This window comes from Globicephala melas, chromosome 1 (assembly GCF_963455315.2).
Source record: "Globicephala melas chromosome 1, mGloMel1.2, whole genome shotgun sequence".
In the NCBI taxonomy this organism is placed as follows: domain Eukaryota; kingdom Metazoa; phylum Chordata; class Mammalia; order Artiodactyla; family Delphinidae; genus Globicephala; species Globicephala melas.
The window spans coordinates 147,366,765-147,385,848 of NC_083314.1; the positions used below are offsets into that span (position 1 = coordinate 147,366,765).

A 19,084-nucleotide genomic window follows, 5' to 3' on the forward strand; every position below is an offset into this window, starting at 1 on the left:
ATGGATATATGCAATTCCTGATCAAGACTTTTCAATGATGATCTATTCAAAGTCTTAATAGTCAGCCATTAATGAGAAACTGTTCACACAATAAAATGATAAAATTTTTAAACTGTTCAAATATTTAAACCATATGAAATTATATTAAAGTAACAGTTCTCCTTTTTTCATTCATAATTGTACTGTTGAAATTTCTTGTGAAAAACAAGTGATGGTAAGACAGGAATAAAGACACAGACCTACTGGAGAACGGACTTGAGGATATGGGGAGGGGTAAGGGTGAGCTGTGACAAAGCGAGAGAGAGGCATGGACATATATACACTACCAAACGTAAGATAGATAGCTAGTGGGAAGCAGCCGCATAGCACAAGGAGATCAGCTCGGTGCTTTGTGACCGCCTGGAGGGGTGGGATAGGGAGGGTGGGAGGGAGGGAGACGCAAGAGGGAAGAGATATGGGAACATATGTATATGTATAACTGATTCACTTTGTTATAAAGCAGAAACTAACACACCATTGTAAAGCAATTATACCCCAATAAAGATGTTAAAAAAAAAAAGAAAAAGAAAAACAAGTGATGTTAAAATCTAACCAAACTTTCCATACTACAATGATTTAAGATAATGAAACATTTTAGAATAATGATGACCCTCTAATTTGCAGAATGTGCATGCCTATTTAGAATAGTCCTTGCGACTAGCTTGGACACCATTAAGTAGAAATTTTACTCCTGACTGGACAAAAGTATTGGATATATGGGAAGATAGAGAATCAAGGCCACTGTCTGGGACTGCATGCAGGCTTCTCATTACACCCTCAGCAACACTGGACCACTCCTTGGCCTACACCTGGAATGGAGCTCTTGAACTCCTCCACAGCACCACAACCCCCTTACTAAGGATGGGCAGAGCCCCAGGCCTCACACATGGCTACCTTGAGAGCTTGTGCTACAGGTCACCATTTGCAAAGTTTCAATATAGAGCATCATATTACTGAAACAAGAAGCCTGGGTTAAAATTTTAAATAGAGAGAAGAGAGAAAAATAAATAATGGAAGGAAGGCAGTAAGACAGGCAGGCAGAAAGGAAGGAAGGAAGGAAGCTGTAAAGAACTAAAAGATCCAGTTTCATTGAAGATAAGGGGGAAAATCTCAATAAATGGTGAATACCTATTCTTATCTAGATGCAATGTGACAGGTGATTACTTATGTAATCTCACAGATTTTTATAAAAACTTTGTTAGGATGGTATTATCATCTGAATTCCAGATTGATTTTTAAATCAATATCAAAATGAATAATCATCTTGCCTAAGCTCACAGAACCAATGGGGAACTGGCTTTCAGTCTCAGATATATCTATCTGGAAAGTCCATGATCTTATTCTCTTGAGTCAGTGGACTTGGTTCAAATTCTAGCTCTACTACTAACTATTATGTAATTTTAATTTACTTAATCTCAATACCACTTGTCTCATCCATAAATAAGAGGTAATGAATAGTCCCTGTCTCAAAAAGTTCATTATCCTCAAAACAAGTGAGATAATGCATCAGATATCAGCTTGGAGTGAGGTCCAGGCATCTCTAGTACTTAAGAGCTATCCAGGTGATTCTAATACACAAAACACTGAAACTATGAGTGCTTAACTTAGAATTTGGTGCATAGAAAGTCTCAGAAGTTGTTATTTTTATAGTTGTTGCTGTTACCATTACCTCATGGTTACAGTTTCATCTGATGTATTTTGAGTATATAACTGACAAATAGCTAGAAAATATGGAAAGCCAAGATTTCCTGCACTGCTTACTTCCAAATACCTTTGATTCTCACAACCACATGCTGCCTTACTAAGTAAGCTAGAAACCATTTTTAAAAATGCACAGGTGGAGAATAATAAAAGACTGTTCAGGAATTCTCTGGCAGTCCAGTGGTTAGGATTCTGCACTTTCACTGCCAGGGTCTGGGTTCGATCCCTGGTTGGGAAACTAAGAACTAAGATCCTGCAAGACGTGCAACCAAAGGGGAAAAAAAAAAAAAAGGCATACTTATTGTCCAGACACTTAAGATTTAAGTCCTAGCTCTACCAGTTAATAGTTCTGGGATCCGGGGGTGAGGGGTAAGCCAGTTAGCCTTTATTAGATTCAATTTCCTCATGTCTAAAATTGGGCTAAAATAAACAACTTTTGTTTATGGCTAGAGAAGCTAAATAATATAGCATATTTTAAACACCTGAGAAAATTTCTGGCATGTATTAGGATATGAATGATCAATAAATATTCCACTTTTTAATTTCTTTATTCCAACTTCACATATACACATTATTTCTGTATTAGATTTCCCCCTGCATTTAGCATTAGTCTAGATCCTGAAAGTGCACCATGGCTTCCGGGTTCACTGGAGATGGATCTGACACCTGGAATCTCAGAAGAAAAAAGGGGGATTAGGCCCTGTGAGGTTCAAAGGCCATTTGTCCCCTTGATATTGATTTTCTTAAAACAGACAGTAGCCAAAACCCTGGCAGAAGTAATTGAACTGACAACAGGCAGGTCCAGGTTATTAATAATGGAATAGTCTTGGACATTCTTGATGACTTAATTTAATGACTGAAAGGAGTTCTGAAACTGAAATGCCTGGAGATGGGGTCAATGGTTAGGTCTCTGAGGAGAAAGGAAAACATGAGTTATTCCTAAGAAGTTATTTCATAGAACAAAGCATTTTATGGTAGTCCCAAATATGAGGCCAGAGGAAATGGTTTTGATTTTCTGTTTTTAAAGGAAAATGAAATTTTAAAGGCTTGAAAAATTGCCACTATATTTATTTTTGCCCTTATTTTGGAAAATAGACTTGGTTAGAGTTATGGCATTTGAACTTTAGTGAGTAACTCAAGGGTAGAGATCTTGGATATCTTCACTTTTTTATCTCTTGGGTTCAAATATCAGTTCTCCATCTTTTAATTGCATGGCTCAAGACAAGTTAGTTAATATCTCTGAACCTCAGTTTCCACATCTGTAAAATGGAAATGTTAATATTTTTATTATAATTATAAGAGAATATTTAAAAAATTTTAAGTGTATAAAATTTCTGGCACTTGACATTAATACCTCACACAATAAACATTTGTTCAATGAAATAATGCATGAATTTTGATGCTTCTGTCTTCCACTGCCTCTGGATAGAAAAGCCAGCCTATGGTTAACCTCTTGCAAGCTTTTCATTTTCTCTGACTATTCAGGCTGCCCTTGCCCTGAACATCATCCTCTCTCCTTTGGACTGTTTCAGTGGTCATTTAATGTCTTTTAGCCCCAGTTCTCTTTCCTTTCCCAGTCTCTCCTCCCCACTTGTGACAAAGCTGTTTATTAAAACAAAGACCTGATCTCTTTTTAACATACTACCCTTCTGGAAGGGTTTTAGTCATCTAAAACATTCCACTCCCCCATTTTAAAGGTGAGAACCAGAGAGGGAAGGAGCTCACCCAAGTGTCTGTGCTACTATAAACTGATACTGAGATTAGGGTTGAGCTCAGTATTCCTGGCCCCTAGCAGAAGATAACAAAGGGGAAGCAGACATATATCCTTTAGTTCTAATCAAAGGGGTGCTGAGCAGTTACAAATTTTTTAGTTTCAATTTTGCACTAAGTTGTTATCTTTAGTTTTGTTGAACTTCAAACGCACTACTGTTACTATAATGATAATATTATTCATTTCCATGGAAATTCTAGGTGAGCCTAGAGAGAGGGCACAATTAATAATGATAACTAAAACTTATATAGCTTTCGCTATGCACCAAGCATGGTTCCAAACACTATACTTTTATTAAATTATTTAATTCTCATCAGTAATTCTAGGTACCGTTACTATCCCAATTTTTCAGATAAGGAAACTGAGGCACAGAAAGATTTAGTAGCTTGGCAAAGTCACGCATTGAGAGTGGTAGAGTGGGATTAAAACTCAGGCTTCCAGGTTCTAGAGTCTGTGTTCTTAACTACTATGTTAAGCTAGCAGAGAAGCTAGCAGAAACATATTGAATTTCTGTGAACGCCATTTATCCTCACTATGCTGGTAGTTAGTCCATATGGTTTCCTATAACCCTGCTTATTACTTCCAGTCCTAATTATCAGGAAGTTGCAACTTGAATAGCATAGTCTTCTGATAAACTTTTCCCTCTTTCTTTTTCAGAGAGTCATTTTCAACATTGTTAACTTCAGCAAAACTAAAAGTCTTTATAGAGATGGGATGGCCCCTATGGTGAAATCTACCAGCAGACCAAAATGGTAAGTGACCCACAGAATGGGACCTCCTTCTGACTGGGGAATTTGACCCAGGGCTCAAGTTTATCTGCTGTATGGCTAGGGCTTAGTCTCACTGGCACTAAGAAGAGTTAGATGAGTTTCTGGATGGCCATCATCTGGGCTGTAGCTACTGCTCTTTGAGAATGTTGGAATAGAAAACATGGTCCCATGTTTGGAGTCACTAGCATTCTATTATGCAGGAAGGTACAGTCTGTTATTTGATAAACTCCCTGTCCTGTTTGCCTTTTATCATGATATATTTGGAAGCATAATTAAGTTGATCCCGTTCCTTTCTTTTCTAACCTGGGCATACATATTGTACAGTAACCTAGGAGGACATCAGGAGCTACAGTTTAGAAGATATACCTTGGTTTGCTTGTTTGTTGTGGTGTTTTGTATAGATGTTGTTTGGGTTTTTTGGATGTTAAAGTTCTATTTGTCCCATTGCTATAGTGTGGATGAAGACAGTTGTATAGGATTACTTAATAATAGTAATGATGATGATGATGATAATGATGTTAATAATAACTACTGTCACTTACTGAGAGAGCCCACTCTTTGGCAGATGTTTAATATTTGCTGTTACTAGGGACATTTGCAAGGGACATTTTAAATATCCCTATATTACAGATGACGAAATTGAGGCTAGGATAGGTTAAGGACTTTCTCATGACCATAGATAGTAAGGGGAGGAGCCTGTGTTATTGTTATTATCCCACACTGACATTCAAACCAATTAATTTCTTCATCCATTCATTCATGTATTCATTCAACATTGATTGCACCAAAATGAGAGTCTTTAAAGACAGAAACCAAGTGTTATTCATCTGTCACACAGGAGATGTTAAGTGAATGCTTTTGAATTGAACTGAATTCATGATGAGAATTTACATGTAAAGTGCCTGGCACTTGCTTAGTGCTCAATAAATGTCATCTATTATTGATAGTATAATGTAGAATACTATACAAATTCCAGGAATTGTTAATATTATTCTAGCTTTGATACCTGTTCAAATATTAATGACTAGTGAGAAGATCATTTCCAAGTACCTATATTTATAGAAAGCTAGCAATTCATAAATATTGAATTGTGCTTTTATGTAGAAAAGATACTTGGCAATTTTCTATAAATGCTGGGCTGAGAAACTCAGGTTTGTAAAAGTGTAGGCGTTTGATGATGATAATGAAAACTCTTTATTAAAAGATAAAAATATCTTCCTGGGCCTGTTTTTTACTTTACTGAATCAAGTTAACTCTGCTGCTGTTCCTCAGTTTCCTTTTGACATTGGGATCTGAACAAGGGGTAGGCCTTTGCTTTGAGTCTCTGAATTCGGCCTGAGTGGATAATAACAGAGCACTTATTTCTGTGAATAGGCATATGTGTAGATAGGTGCTTCAAACCTTGTCAACGAAGGATATCACTGTTGATCTGCTCACAAGGGCCTTAAAATAACATTGTACTTCTTTCACCAGGCTCTGTGTTGGGATCTTACATAACAGCAATAATCACCATTTGGTTTCCTCAAGTGTTCAGTTCTGGAGTCTTCTCTTTTTGTGTGCTTTTGAAAATCCTTTTGCCTTAATTATTTCATTTTGTTTTGTTTTGTTTCTCATGGACTACCATTTGGGTCCCCTCTGTCAGGGCTGTTGACAAGCTTTTGAAATATTAATGAGTCCCTGTATTTATATTATAATGCCTTAGAAATAGGTTAGCGTTCTTATCCAATGTTGGCAGGCTCTCAGCAGCCTCTGTTATCCAGTCACTGGACTTCTCTAATCGTCTAAAAAGAGTTTAAAATTTCAGAACCAAGTTTGGTGTAGTTGAAGCCAATAAGGCACAAGGTACCAGAGTAAATCAAGTTGTTGATATGTCTGATCTCCCCTGTCTTTTGCTTTACCATCCCCTGACTTTGGATGGAAAGCTTTTTACCTTCCTTCACACTCCCTTTTCCTCAAGCAAGACATTTGGATATTTATTTACTTGATAGGACTTTACTGAGTACCTTAATGTGCTATGCACTATAGATATTGGGCATATACAGGATTAATGTGACAGAAACGATCTGTTCCCAAAGAGAACTTTCATTTTAGAATTTTATTAACTGATCTCTGCAGGCCATAATTGTTACCCTTCTTTCTTTCTACTGTTTTTTTCTGAAGATCGTTTCTGTACCTTTGGTGCTTTCTGCCTAGGACTTTCTTCCATTCCTTTGTTGATTCCCAGTATGAGAACCTATCTTCCAGTAATCATCATCCTAAATGTACCCAGGGTAACATAAGAAGTGATGTGACTGTTTAGCTCTCAGATTATTAGATTTTACTGGTCCTATGGAGTTCCGCAATTTAGGATTCTAAACAGTGTCCCGACTCGAGGCTGACAATTGCCATACAGCTCTCTTGTCTTCTCTAGTGTCTTCCTAATTCTAGTTTCCCCAATACCAGGGCAACCACCATAATAAAAGGAGAAGTAGTGGATACTTTTCTTGTCTAGGGGCTTTACCTATTTTAATATTACAAATAGGCATTGGAAATATTCTTACCTCATGACAAACATTAAAAGCCCTAAATTTCCTGGATGAAATATATACCAAATTGGGAAAATAAACTTTCTTCACATTTTCAAGGTGAAATAAACATTCGTCTTCACCTGTCATAGAGGGCTGTAACTGATTCCAAGCAAAGATGCCTTCAGAACTTAGCATGGGTCTGGTAATCAATTAGTTGTAGAAAGCAAATAAGCAAAAGAAGCAACTAAAAAGCCATTATGCAAATAAATATATGATCACTCAAGTCTGTTCTGCCTTCAGGAGATAAAATCAGCATACCTAGCAGCAAAGTGGAGAAACTGAAAGATTCAGAAGTTTTCTGCCTATTTTAGTTCATTCTAATTCTGTTTACATATTAGACTTACAGGGATTGTTGGTTGTTGGGACTCTGTAGCATGAAGTGTTTTCAACCATAACTGATTAATATTTTTTAATATTGTCAAAGGCTGAAATTTCTATGTGCTAGACACTGTTGGAAACCAGCATTACAAAACAGCCGATATTTGTATCCTCACCTATGCAGAAACTAAACCTAGGATATTTACACAGCTAGTAAGTGGTGGCATTAGCTAGAGACCTCAGGACTCTACCTTTACTGTTCCTCCCATATTCCATGCATGGAAAGGGTAGAGAAGGGGGCACAAAGAAGCAGCGTGTAGCATGCAGCTGTGTGGCCTTTGGTAGATCTGAAATAACTTCTCTGATTGATTTGTCCATTGTAGTAGATTGAGGAGATTGGACTATATCTAAGATGTAGCTTTCATGTAACACATTGTTACGGAGCATCTAACTTTGTGCTAGGTGCTGGGGTGATAAATATGAATATGACCTGGATTATATCTTTAAAATTTTATTTTTTAGGGGTTTAAATGAAACAGAAACATAAATAGGCACAATGTAAGGAGCATTGTACTAAAGACCACTAGGGAGGTATATAAAATGTGCTGTGGATTAGAGATGAAGAAAATAATACTATTAGGACTTGGGGAGAAAGGGAGAAGCTTCTGGGGCAGGTGGTATTTCAGCTAGATCTTGAGGAAATTGGACAAGAACAAAATTAAGGAAATGGGATTCCAAATGCAAGATATAACTTGATGAGCCATGATACCTCTTTTACGAGCCTCAGTTTCCTCAGTGTAAAAAGTGCATAATAATACTTTCTTACAGAGTTGTTATGATAAATAAATGTGAAATGGATGTGTAAATACTTTTTAAAGTCTCAAGGATCTTATTAATTCAATAAATTTATTTTCCTCTGTCTCACCCAAGACTGACTGAATGAGTGTTATTCCTTCTTTCCTTCCCTTTCTCCTTCCTTCCCTCCCTTCCTTCCTTTATTCTTTTCTTCCTTCCTTAAGCTTGTCAATAAATGCTAAGCAGTTACAATGGACCAGGAATTATGTAAGGTATTGGAGTAAAACAAGAGAAATATGATTACTGTTCTCATAGAGCTCATAGTCTACAGGGCTAGACATTAAATACGTAACTTTTGATAAATGTGATAACTGTTAAAATGGGATAATTCAGCATGCATGAAAACTATTCAGCATGCTATATAGCAGTTAAGACTTAGACTGCTTCAAGGATAAGAGACCTTCCTTAGGAATGTTATTTATGCTGAGAGGTACAAGATCAATAAAAGTTACATCATAGTGGGTGGAGGTATGTGTGAAGTGATAGAATGTGTTTGACGGCCAAGAGTTGAAACAGATCATTACACCGTTGATGAACAAAGAAAGGACAATGTGATTGGAGTATGAAATTCTAAGGAGAAAGTCTGGAGAGGTAGGTGTGAGTGAAACTGATGTGAGCCTTGTAAACCGAGATAAAGAGTTGGACTTGATTCTGAGGGCAATGTAAAGAAATTGAAAGGATTAACCAAGAGCCAGGACATGATTGGCATTTTATAAAGATTAGTCTTGTTTCTGAATAGAGAATATCTTGGAGAGGAAGACAGTTGTTTAGAGATTTTTTGCAATACCTTAAGCCAATGATGGATTAGAAGGATAACGGTAGTGATGAAAACAAGTGGATGGATTTGAGGGTTAACAGAGGTTGAATAAACTTGTCTGTGATTGACAGGCTGTGGCGGGTAAAATAAAGTGGGGGTGGGGTGGTGTCCTGCATGACTCCCAAGTTTTCTGGAATAGGCAACGGAAGGGACGGTGGTGCCATTTACTGAAGATAGGGGCCATGGGACAAGAGACAATTTTGGCAGATTTGGTTGGATAGGGGATATGATGAGTTTAGCCTTGGAATCATTTAGCTAGAAGTGCCTGGGAGATACCTAAGCAGAGATGTCAAGTAGGCAATAGGGTATATTGATAAGCAACTCAAGACATGAATATGGAGGTGCATATTTAGAAGTCATAAGCCTGTAGATGATAACCAGAACAGTGGGAACAGATGTGATCCCCCAGGGAGGTCATATGTAGTGAAAATAGACGATTAGGACAGGGCTCTGAGAAATCCCCATTTAAAGGTCAGGAAGAGGATGAGAAGCACAAAAGAAGATGAGAGGGACCGGCCAGAGAGTAGGAAAAAAACCAAGAAACTGTGGTGTCATGAAACCGAGGAGACAAAAAGGAGTAGCTAACACTGCCAACTGCTACTGAGGGGTCAAAGATAATTAAGGTTTTAAATGCTCAATGTCTGTAGTGACATGGAGGTTGTTAGAGGCTTTGGTGAGTGTACTTTTAGTGATGTGGTGAGAGTTCAAGCCAGACTGTGTGAGTTGGGGGATAGAGAAAGTGTGAAGAAATGGAGACCATAATTATGGACAGTTCTTTCAAAAGTTTGGCTACAAAAATGGAGGAAAGAGATACAAGCCCATGAGATAGACAGCAAGTAAACAAACGGTTAAAATATTCTTTTGAATTAAATGCAGTGATAGAGTTATGTACAAATAAGCAATAGATCTATATTCTCTATTCTTAACATAATGATAATCTTTAGCCTTATTCTTGTCAAAAAATGTCTAAAATTTTGAAATTAATTTTTTTTCCTGAAATAATGGTGCTTTACTCTTATTGTTACAAAATAATATTTTTGAAAAATTATAAATTCATGAATTAATAATTTGTAAAACAAATAAGTCATATACTTAAAATTAAATTACATCCCTTTGCCCACCCCCCATATACCTATCCTCTTTCCCTGCTTTATTTTTCTATACAGCACTTATTTCCACCTAACAAATTATAATGCATTATTTTATTAGTGACCTCTCCCTCTATTAGAAAGTAAACACCATGAGAATAGCAATTTTTGTCATTTAAAAAATTCACTTCTGGGCCTTCCCTGGTGGTCCAGTGGTTAAGATTCCATGCTCCCAATGCAGGGGGCCTGGATTTGATCCCTAGTCAGGGAACTAGATCCCATATACTGCATCTAAGAGCCTGTGTGCCGCAACTAAAGATCCCACACTTGGCAACTAAAGATCTGACATGCCACAACTAAGACCCTGCACTGCCAAATAAATAAATAAATATTAAAAAAACTTTAAAAAATTCACTTCTGTATCCCTAGCATCTAGAACTGTGCCTGACATATAGTAGGTACTCAATAAATGTTTGTTAAACGAATTAATCCATTATCCCTGCACTAAACCTAAAAATTACTTTTAATATTACATTTTCCTTTTTAGTTTATTTCCATGGAAACAATCAAATATATATACCCATTTGTATTCTGTCCTTTTCATTTAACATTATATCGAAGCAGTTTCTCATGTTTGATCCTAATGTTCATTATACCATAGTTGGAGAATGTTTTACCATTTTCAGTATCACAAATTACTGTGTCATATTCCTATTGCTGGCTATTTAGACTGCCTATATATTGTTTTTCTAAAGTAGATACTATTATATAGATTTACATTTATTAAATTATTTTTTAGAATCAGTTCCTAAGAGAGAGATTGCAGAGTTAATGATTATAAGCTCCTGATATGCATGCTCTCAGAATATGTTATATTCATATTGGTCTTTCACATATTCAATATTCATATTCAATATGAATATGTTATTATCATATTGGTCTTTCACTCTATCAGGTTTACTGCAATCTGGACAGCATTAAGAATTGACATTGAAAAAAAAAGATTAATTTAGGAGATGTAATATGGTCCTTGTAGTTGTTTTGTTCTCATTTAAGTTTTATATTTTAAGTCTATTAGCATTAATGCAATGCCATAAAATCAAGTTTCCAAAAATAAATACATATCCATTAAAAAGAAAAGGCAAGACATTACAGACATCTGGTTCTGGGACAAGATGGAATAGATGCATATCTCCCTATTTCTTTCACTAAATACAGCTAAAAACCATACACATTACTTATGGGAAAAACAGAGACGACTCTGAAAGGTGAAGAGATGAGACAAGAATGGCAAGGTTTCTCAGGACCTGACAAATGATATAGTGGTGAGAACCTTGGGTTTTATTGTTGCCTCATAAATGCCAGAATGGTTGCTCAAGAAAGCAGCAACCTGGAAATGCCCACAGGCACAGAGAAAAGCCAAGCCTTCCCAAAAGCCTGTTCTGGCTAAGCAAAGGACAGGAAAGGGCAGCCTAGTAAGACAGAAACTTTGAGACAATAATTGCCTACTCTAGCCAAACACTGTGGAAAAAACCTGTAGGCCCATCTTCTCCCCTAACAACAAAGGTTGAGTGGGGAGCCTAGGCTTCCATTTTTGCTCCAAACCCCCAACCAGTTCATATCAGAGAAAAGTACAGAACTTGGACTGTTATTCCAGCTGGTCAGTAATGAATCCCTTTCACCTATGATGTCAGACCACATGAGGAATATGGATTTCCACCACCTACTTGTGGATGAGATCAATAGCAGAGTGCAGGGGAACAGAGACAGAATAAATGAATGTGAGGATGGAACAATAGAAGTTACCCATTCTGAACGATACAGAAAAAAATAGACCAAGAAAAATGAACAGAGCCTCAGAGACCTAATATTCATGTCATTAGAATCAAAAGAAGAGAAGAGAATGGGACTGAAAAAGTGTTTTAAGTGGAGGAAATCTTCTCAGATTTGAAAAAAATACATAAACCTACAGATTCAAGAGACTGAGTGAACCCTAAACAGGAAAAACTGAGGGAAATCTATGCCAAGAAACATCATAATCAAACTTCTGAAAACTAAGCACAAAGAAAGAATCTTGAAAGTGTCGAATAATAAGAGGAAATATGCCAGAGGGAAGTGACATAATGTTTGTCAAATGCTGAGAGAAAAGAATTGTCAACCCTGAATTCTATATCTAGCAAAAATGTCTTTCAAGCATGAAGGGGAAATCAAGACATTCTAGATGAAAGAAAAACTAAGAATATTTGTCACCAGTAAACCTACTCTAAAAGAATGGGTAAAAGAAGTTCTTGAAACAGAAAAGAAATAATAAAGAAGGATTCTTGGACTATCCAAAAGGAAGAAACAGAAAGTGAAAATATGGGTAGATACAACAAAATTTCCTTTTTCTCTGTGTTCTCTAAATTATGTTTGATGTCAAAGCAAAAATTATAACATTTTCCAATGTTTTCAATGTATGTGGAGGAAATACTGAACACAATTATATTATATGTGGAGGGGTAAAAGGACTTAAAAGGAGGAAGTGTTTCTATACTTTTCACTCAAATTGGTAAGTGTCAACACCAGTAGATTATGATGTTATGTATTCATATTATAATAGGATGATGAAGGAGGTGGGGTGGGTGTAACATAAAGGGGTAGCATCTGGGAGATCTTTATTGTGGTAACATAATTCTGTATCTTGATTGTGTTGATGATTACATGTGATAAAATGGTATAGAACTATACACACACATTGTAGCGATGTAAATTTCCTGATTTGATGCTGTACTATAATTACGAAAGATGCAGCATTTGAGGGAAACGAAGTGAAGGGTATACAAGATCTCTCTGCACTAGTTTCACAAATCCATTAGAATCTATAATTACCACAAAACAAAAAGGTAAATCTATACTACTTAACTCTATCCCCCCCCACACACAAAAAAAGCTCCTAAAGCATAAGAATAGTTTGAAGAATGTAAAAAAGTACACAAGGATCTAAGGTTTCCAAGGGATTGAAAGAGGGGTGGGAGAAAACATGAGGAGGGGCCTTTTGAAGCCAGAGATGTAACAAAAGGAAAAACTCTAAAAAATTTAGTCTAGAATAGATCATGTAACCCAAGGAACTGTGGAAGTAGAAGTAGGGTAGTGGGGTGAGAGTAACATGGACTTGAGTCTATATTCCACCTCTGGGGAGGGGGTGAGGACAAGATGGCAGAATAGAAGGACCTGAGTTCACCTCCTCTCACAAATATACCAAAATCACAACTAACTGCTGAACATCCATTGACAGAAAAGGACTGGAACTCACCATAAAAGATATTCTACTTCCAAAGACAAAGAAGAAGCCACAGCAAGATGGTAGGAGAGGCACATGTGCAATACAATCAAATCCCACACCCACCAGTTGGGTGACCCACAAACTGGAAAATAATTATGTCACAAATGTTCTCCTACAGGAGTGAGAGTTGTTTTTCTGTTTTCTATTTTATTTTTTTTATTTAAAATATTTTTTTTGGCCACACTGCATGGCATGTGGGATCTTAGTTCCCCAACCAGGGATTGAACCTGCATCCCCTGCATTGGAAGCATGTAGTTTTAACCACTTGACCACCACTGGAAATCCCAGGGTGAGAGTTTTGAGTCACATGCCTGTCCCCAGTCTTGAGTCTGGCATCAGGAGGAGGAGCCCCCAAAGCATTTGGCTTTGAAGGCCAGCACGGCTTGATTGCAGGAACACCATAGGACTGGGGGAAGCAGAAATACCACTCTTGGAGGATGCACACAAGGTCTCCTGCACACCTGGACCCAGGGGAGTAAACAATGACTTCATGGGAGCCTGGGCCAGACCTGCTTGCTGGTCTTGGAGAGTCTCCTGGGGAGGCGGAGGGTGGCTGTGGCTCACTGTGGGGATGACACTGGTGCCAAAGGTACTGGGGAGTATTCACTGGTGTGAGCTGTCCTGGAGGCCGCCATTTTGATGCCAAGACTTGGCCCCACCCAACAGACCTTAGGCTCCAGTGCTGGGATGCCACAGGCCAAATAACCAACAAGGCAGGAACACAGCCACACCCATCAGCAGACAGGCTGCTTAAAGCCTTCCTGAGACCATAGCCACCTCTAAACACACCCCTTGACACAGCCCTGTCCACCAGAGGGACAACACCAACTCCACCCACCAATGAGCAGGCATCAGTCTCTCCCACCAGGAAGGCTGTACAAGTCTCTTGGACCAGCCTCACCCACCAGGGGGCAGACACCAGAAGTAAGAAGGACTACAGTCTTGTAGCCTGTGGTACTGCAAACACAGAAAGTTAGACAAAATGAGACAGCAGAGGAACATGTTCCAGATGAAGGAACAAGATAAAATCCCAGAAGAACAAAGTAAAATGGAGGTAGGCAATCTACCTGAAAAATAATTCAGAGTAACGATAGTAAAGATGATTCAAGATCTCAGAAAAAGAATGGAGGCACAGACCAAGAAGAACAAGAAATATTTAACAAAGAGCTAAAGATTTAAAGAACAAACAAACAGAGTTGGACAATATAATAACTGAAATGAAAAATACAGTAGAAGGAATCAATAACAGGATAAATAAGGCAGAAGAATAGATAAATGAGCTGGAAAACAAAACAGTGGAAATCACTGCCACAGAACAGAATAAAGAAAAAAGTATGAAAAGAAATGAGGACAATTTAAGAGACTTCTGGGCAACATTAAATGCACCAACGTTCACATTAGAGGGGTCCCAGAAGGAGAAGAGAGAGAGAAATGGCCTGAGAAAATATTTGAAGAGATAATAGCTGAAAACTTCCCTAACATGGGAAAGGAAACAGTCATCCAAGTTCAGGAAGCGCAAAGAGTCCCATACAGGATAAACCGAAGGAGGAACATGCTGAGACACATGTTAATCAAATTGACCAAAGTTAAAGACAAAGAGAAATAGTAAAAGTAACAAGGGAAAAGCAACAAATAACATACAAGGAAATCCCCCATAAGGTTATCAGCTGACTTTTCAGCAGAAACTCTGCAGGCCAGAAGGGAGTGACACAAAATATTTAAAGTGATGAAAAGGGAAAACCTACAACCAAGAATATTCTACCCAGCAAGGCTCTCATTGAGGTCTGACAGAGAAATCAAAAGCTTTACAGACAAGCAAAAGCTAAGAAAATTCAGCACTACCAAACCAGCTTTACAACATTGCTAAAGGAAATTCTCTAGGTGGAAAAGAAAAGGCCATGACTAGAAATACGAAAATTTGAATGGGAAAGCTCAGCAGTAAAGGCAAACATACAGTAAAGGTAGGAAATCATCCACACACAAACATGATATCAAAATCAGCAATCGTGAGAAGAGGAGAGTACAAATGCCGGATATTGGAAATGCATTTGAAATTAAGAGACCAGCAACTTAAAACAATCTTGCATATATAGAAACTGCTATATCAAAGCCTTGTAGTAACCACAAAGCAAAAATCTACAAGAGATATACACACAAAGACAAAGGAATCCAAACACAATGTAAAGATAGTCATCAAGGGACTTCCCTGGTGGTCCAGTGGCTAAGACTCCATGCTCCCAATGCAGGGGGCCTGGGTTCAATCCCTGGTCAGGGAACTAGATCCCACATGCCACAACTAAGAGTATGCATGCCGCAACTAAAGATCCCTTGTGCCACAAGGAAGATCCTTCATGCCACAACTAAGACCCAGCACAGCCAAATAAATAAATATTAAAAAAAAAGAGGTAGTCATCAAATCACAAGAGAAGAGAACAAAAGAGGAAGGGAAGAAAAAAGACCTACAAAAACAAACCCAAAATAATTAACAAAATGGCAATAAGAATATACATATTGGTAATTACGTTAAATGTAAGCGGATTAAATGCTCCAACCAAAAGACATAGACTGGCTAAATGCATATAAAAACAACAGCCATGTATGTGCTGTCTACAAGATGCCCACTTCATATCTAGGGACACATACAGACTGAAGGTAAGGGGATGGAAATAGGTATTCCATGCAAATGGAAATCAAAAGAAAGCTGGAGTAGTAATACTCATATCAGACAAAATAGACTTTAAAATATATACCATTGTAAAGCAATTATGCTCCAATAAAGATGTTTAAAAAATATATATATATTCCATCTCTGGGTCTACCACAAGCTCATGGAATGAATCATGAGTAAGTCATACAACCTCTCTGTGCCACCATTTCCTCACACAGGACCCAGCAAGGTTGTCCACTCTGGATGATCTTCACATTGTGTTTACTGGAGAGTTCTTAACCAGGCAAGGGTAGAACCCAGCCAGGATGCAGGACATTCTTTCTTATTTCCACCAGAGAAGATATGTTTTTGTCCTCTTCCCTTATCAGTGATTGAGTTGAATTTTGTTTTAAAAAAGATATATGCTGATATCCCTCTCCCCTCTTTATAAAAGAGAGATTATTATCTACAGTCTTTCAGATGGGAAATAGAAACCAGAAGAAGACAGATGACTTGCTCCAAATCATACAGCAAGTAAATGCCAACAGAGCCTGGAGCCCACATGGGACTGAATTATACGCCTATCACTTTCCTCACTGCTGCCACATTACCTTCAAATGAAGCTTGAAAACTTGGAGCTTGGTGACAACTTCTACCATCGTCTAACCATTTAGTTTTATATAGTGCATCCTACCAACTGGAACTATCCAACAATGGAGGGCTGTCAGCATGTGGTGAGTTCTAGAGCTGCTTCAGCTGAAGGAGGATGGTTCCCTGTTAGGGAGAAGTGGAGAGGATTCATGCTCCGGGAGGGAGAGTGGACCTATCAGTATCAGTGTTCCCAATTAAATTATAGGGCATGCTGGCAAAGTATTATAGTTACTGGTATTCTTTTGACCTCAAAACTCAAATGGAAAGAAGCACAGAAGGGAAGAGGGAAGGAAAGAATCCATGCTACAATCCCAGTCATGGGACCATGAGACAAATGAGGAAATGAGAGAGCCAAAGAGAATTTGCTGATTAATGAACCAGAAGGTAGTGACTTCCAAGATCCCCTTAAACTCAAACTATGGCCTAAATTACTAGGATTTTAGGTTCTTTGTATGGATTAAGATTAATGCACATCATTCTGTCATAGACAGCTTTCAGACATTGTGCTTGGTTCTATGATCCTCTCAGAACTTTGGAAAGGGTATCTATCACTTTCCCAATCTTACGAACGAGGATACTGAGGCTCAGAGTGATTAAGTAACTTGCTCTAATAGTTTAGGAAAGCTAGTAAGTGGCAGAGCTGGGACGTGAATACCAAGTCAATAATTTAAATCTTAGTCATTTTCCCTATTCTAATATAGTAGTGGTTAAGAGCTTAGTTATGGTTTGAAGTAGAGAGATCTGAAGTTGAACCTGGCTCTGTTGTGTCTGCCATGAGGACTTGCTCAAGGTCATACAGCAAGTAAGTGCAGTACAGAGCCTGGCATCCACGTGGGACTGACTAGCAGACCCATAATTTTCCTCAACCTGCCCCACTGCCTCCCTTTGCTTTTTCTCCAAGAAAAGGGGCTGACATGTAATAGCCTGGTGTACGAAAAAAAGCACTGGCTCTGCCGTCAAACAGTTGAAACTGAACTCAAATCTCAGATCTTGCCTTTGGGCAAAACCAATAATATTTACCATTTATTTACTTCAAATAATACAGATGGTGTGCTTAATATCCTGCCCAACATCCCAGAAGGAAGGAGTCTTAGTGATTACCTAGCCAAAAGCCCACATTTTGCACACGAAGAAACTAAGGGCCAGAGAAGTATTTGTCTAAAGACTCTAACTACTCTGTAGGAATTAGATTTAAAGCCAGTACCTCTAACTCTTTGGGCACAATATGAAACAATCTGCCCAACAATTTATTGTTACAAAATGATTTTGCATCATGGTATTGTCATGATAGCTCCAGGAGGCAGGAAAGTCAGAGGTTATCACCTCCGGGTTGAGGAAACCCAGGCTCAGAAAAGGGTGTCATAACTACTCAGGGGCAGAGAGCAAAGCCTCAGCCCCAGATCTGTGTGACCCTTAGCCATGCTGTTTCCATTACCTACTCCTGACTGGTAGGGTGACCAACCAAACTGGTTTGCCTAGAAGTATGGGGTTTCCTGGGATGTAGGAATTTAAACTTTAGTTTTAAATTGAGAATTTCCTGGGAAAACCAAGACAAACTGGTCATCCAACTCCTGAGGGAGAGGCAGAAATGAAGACTCAGGGAGGTAACTCTAAAGACAGAACAGAAGAAAGACCCTGTGTTAATATTAGGAAGATAAAACCAAAGACCACAAAATAATATTGGCATAGTCCACTAATACTCTAATCAGTTTCATCACTAATATTAATGTTATTACCAGTTACCCTTGAACATTTCCCTATTAAATAATAGTACCAAGAGCTATGTTTGCATTTAGGTTAGGTTTCAAAGTGCTCCCTTCCACCGTAGGTTAGGGATCACTAAGAAAACCTGAACATTTCCGTGAAAACTGACAATGGCATTATGTTAAAATGTCCATGTAGTTTAATATTTTAAGAATTGAAATATGTAGTAGAAAGAAATCAAGAATAGGAATCTAAAAATCTGAGTCCTAGTCCTGGCAATACTGTTCCGAGATTTAAACAATCAAAAAAGATCCACATTATGGAAAAATCTTTGTATAAAACGGTATTCATTATACGGTAGTTGATAATGACAGAAACTCAAACTAACCTAAATGTCCAAAACCAGGAACATTATTAAGTAAATTATAATGTGTCAACTTGATGCAGTATTATGTAGGCATTAAAAAATAGTTTCCAAGCATTAGTAATAACATGGGAAAATGCTGATCTTATATAAAGTAAAAAAGTAGGGTATAATACTATATGTAATTGTCATAATAGTATGAAACCTATGTATGTATATATACAGTACATTAAATACACACATATATAATACTGTTAACTGGTGTCTATAGATGGTAGGATTATGGTAGAATTTTATTTCTTTAGAGTTTTTTATAGTTTTAGATATTCTACAATTTTGTATTCTTGAAAAATCAAAGTAATATTTATTAAAAATAAAATAATAGTTTGTTAAATGATGTTAAAAATTGACTTACACTTGGGTTGAGTCATATCACTTTCCCGGGACTAAGTTTCCTCATCTTAGTAAAA

At 37.7% G+C, this 19,084-nt stretch overlaps 1 protein-coding gene across 4 annotated transcripts in view; it reads left to right on the forward strand.

Annotated features, from left to right (window-relative positions):
- LOC115860494 (AGBL carboxypeptidase 4) overlaps positions 1–19,084 on the forward strand; it is a 1,403,751-nt gene that overhangs the window by 648,544 nt on the left and 736,123 nt on the right. For all 4 annotated transcript variants that reach the window (XM_060305765.1, XM_060305756.1, XM_060305751.2 and 1 more), the window contains one exon: positions 4,169–4,263. In XM_060305765.1, the coding sequence (XP_060161748.1) occupies positions 4,169–4,263 (95 nt within the window). The remainder of the gene's footprint in view (positions 1–4,168; positions 4,264–19,084) is intronic.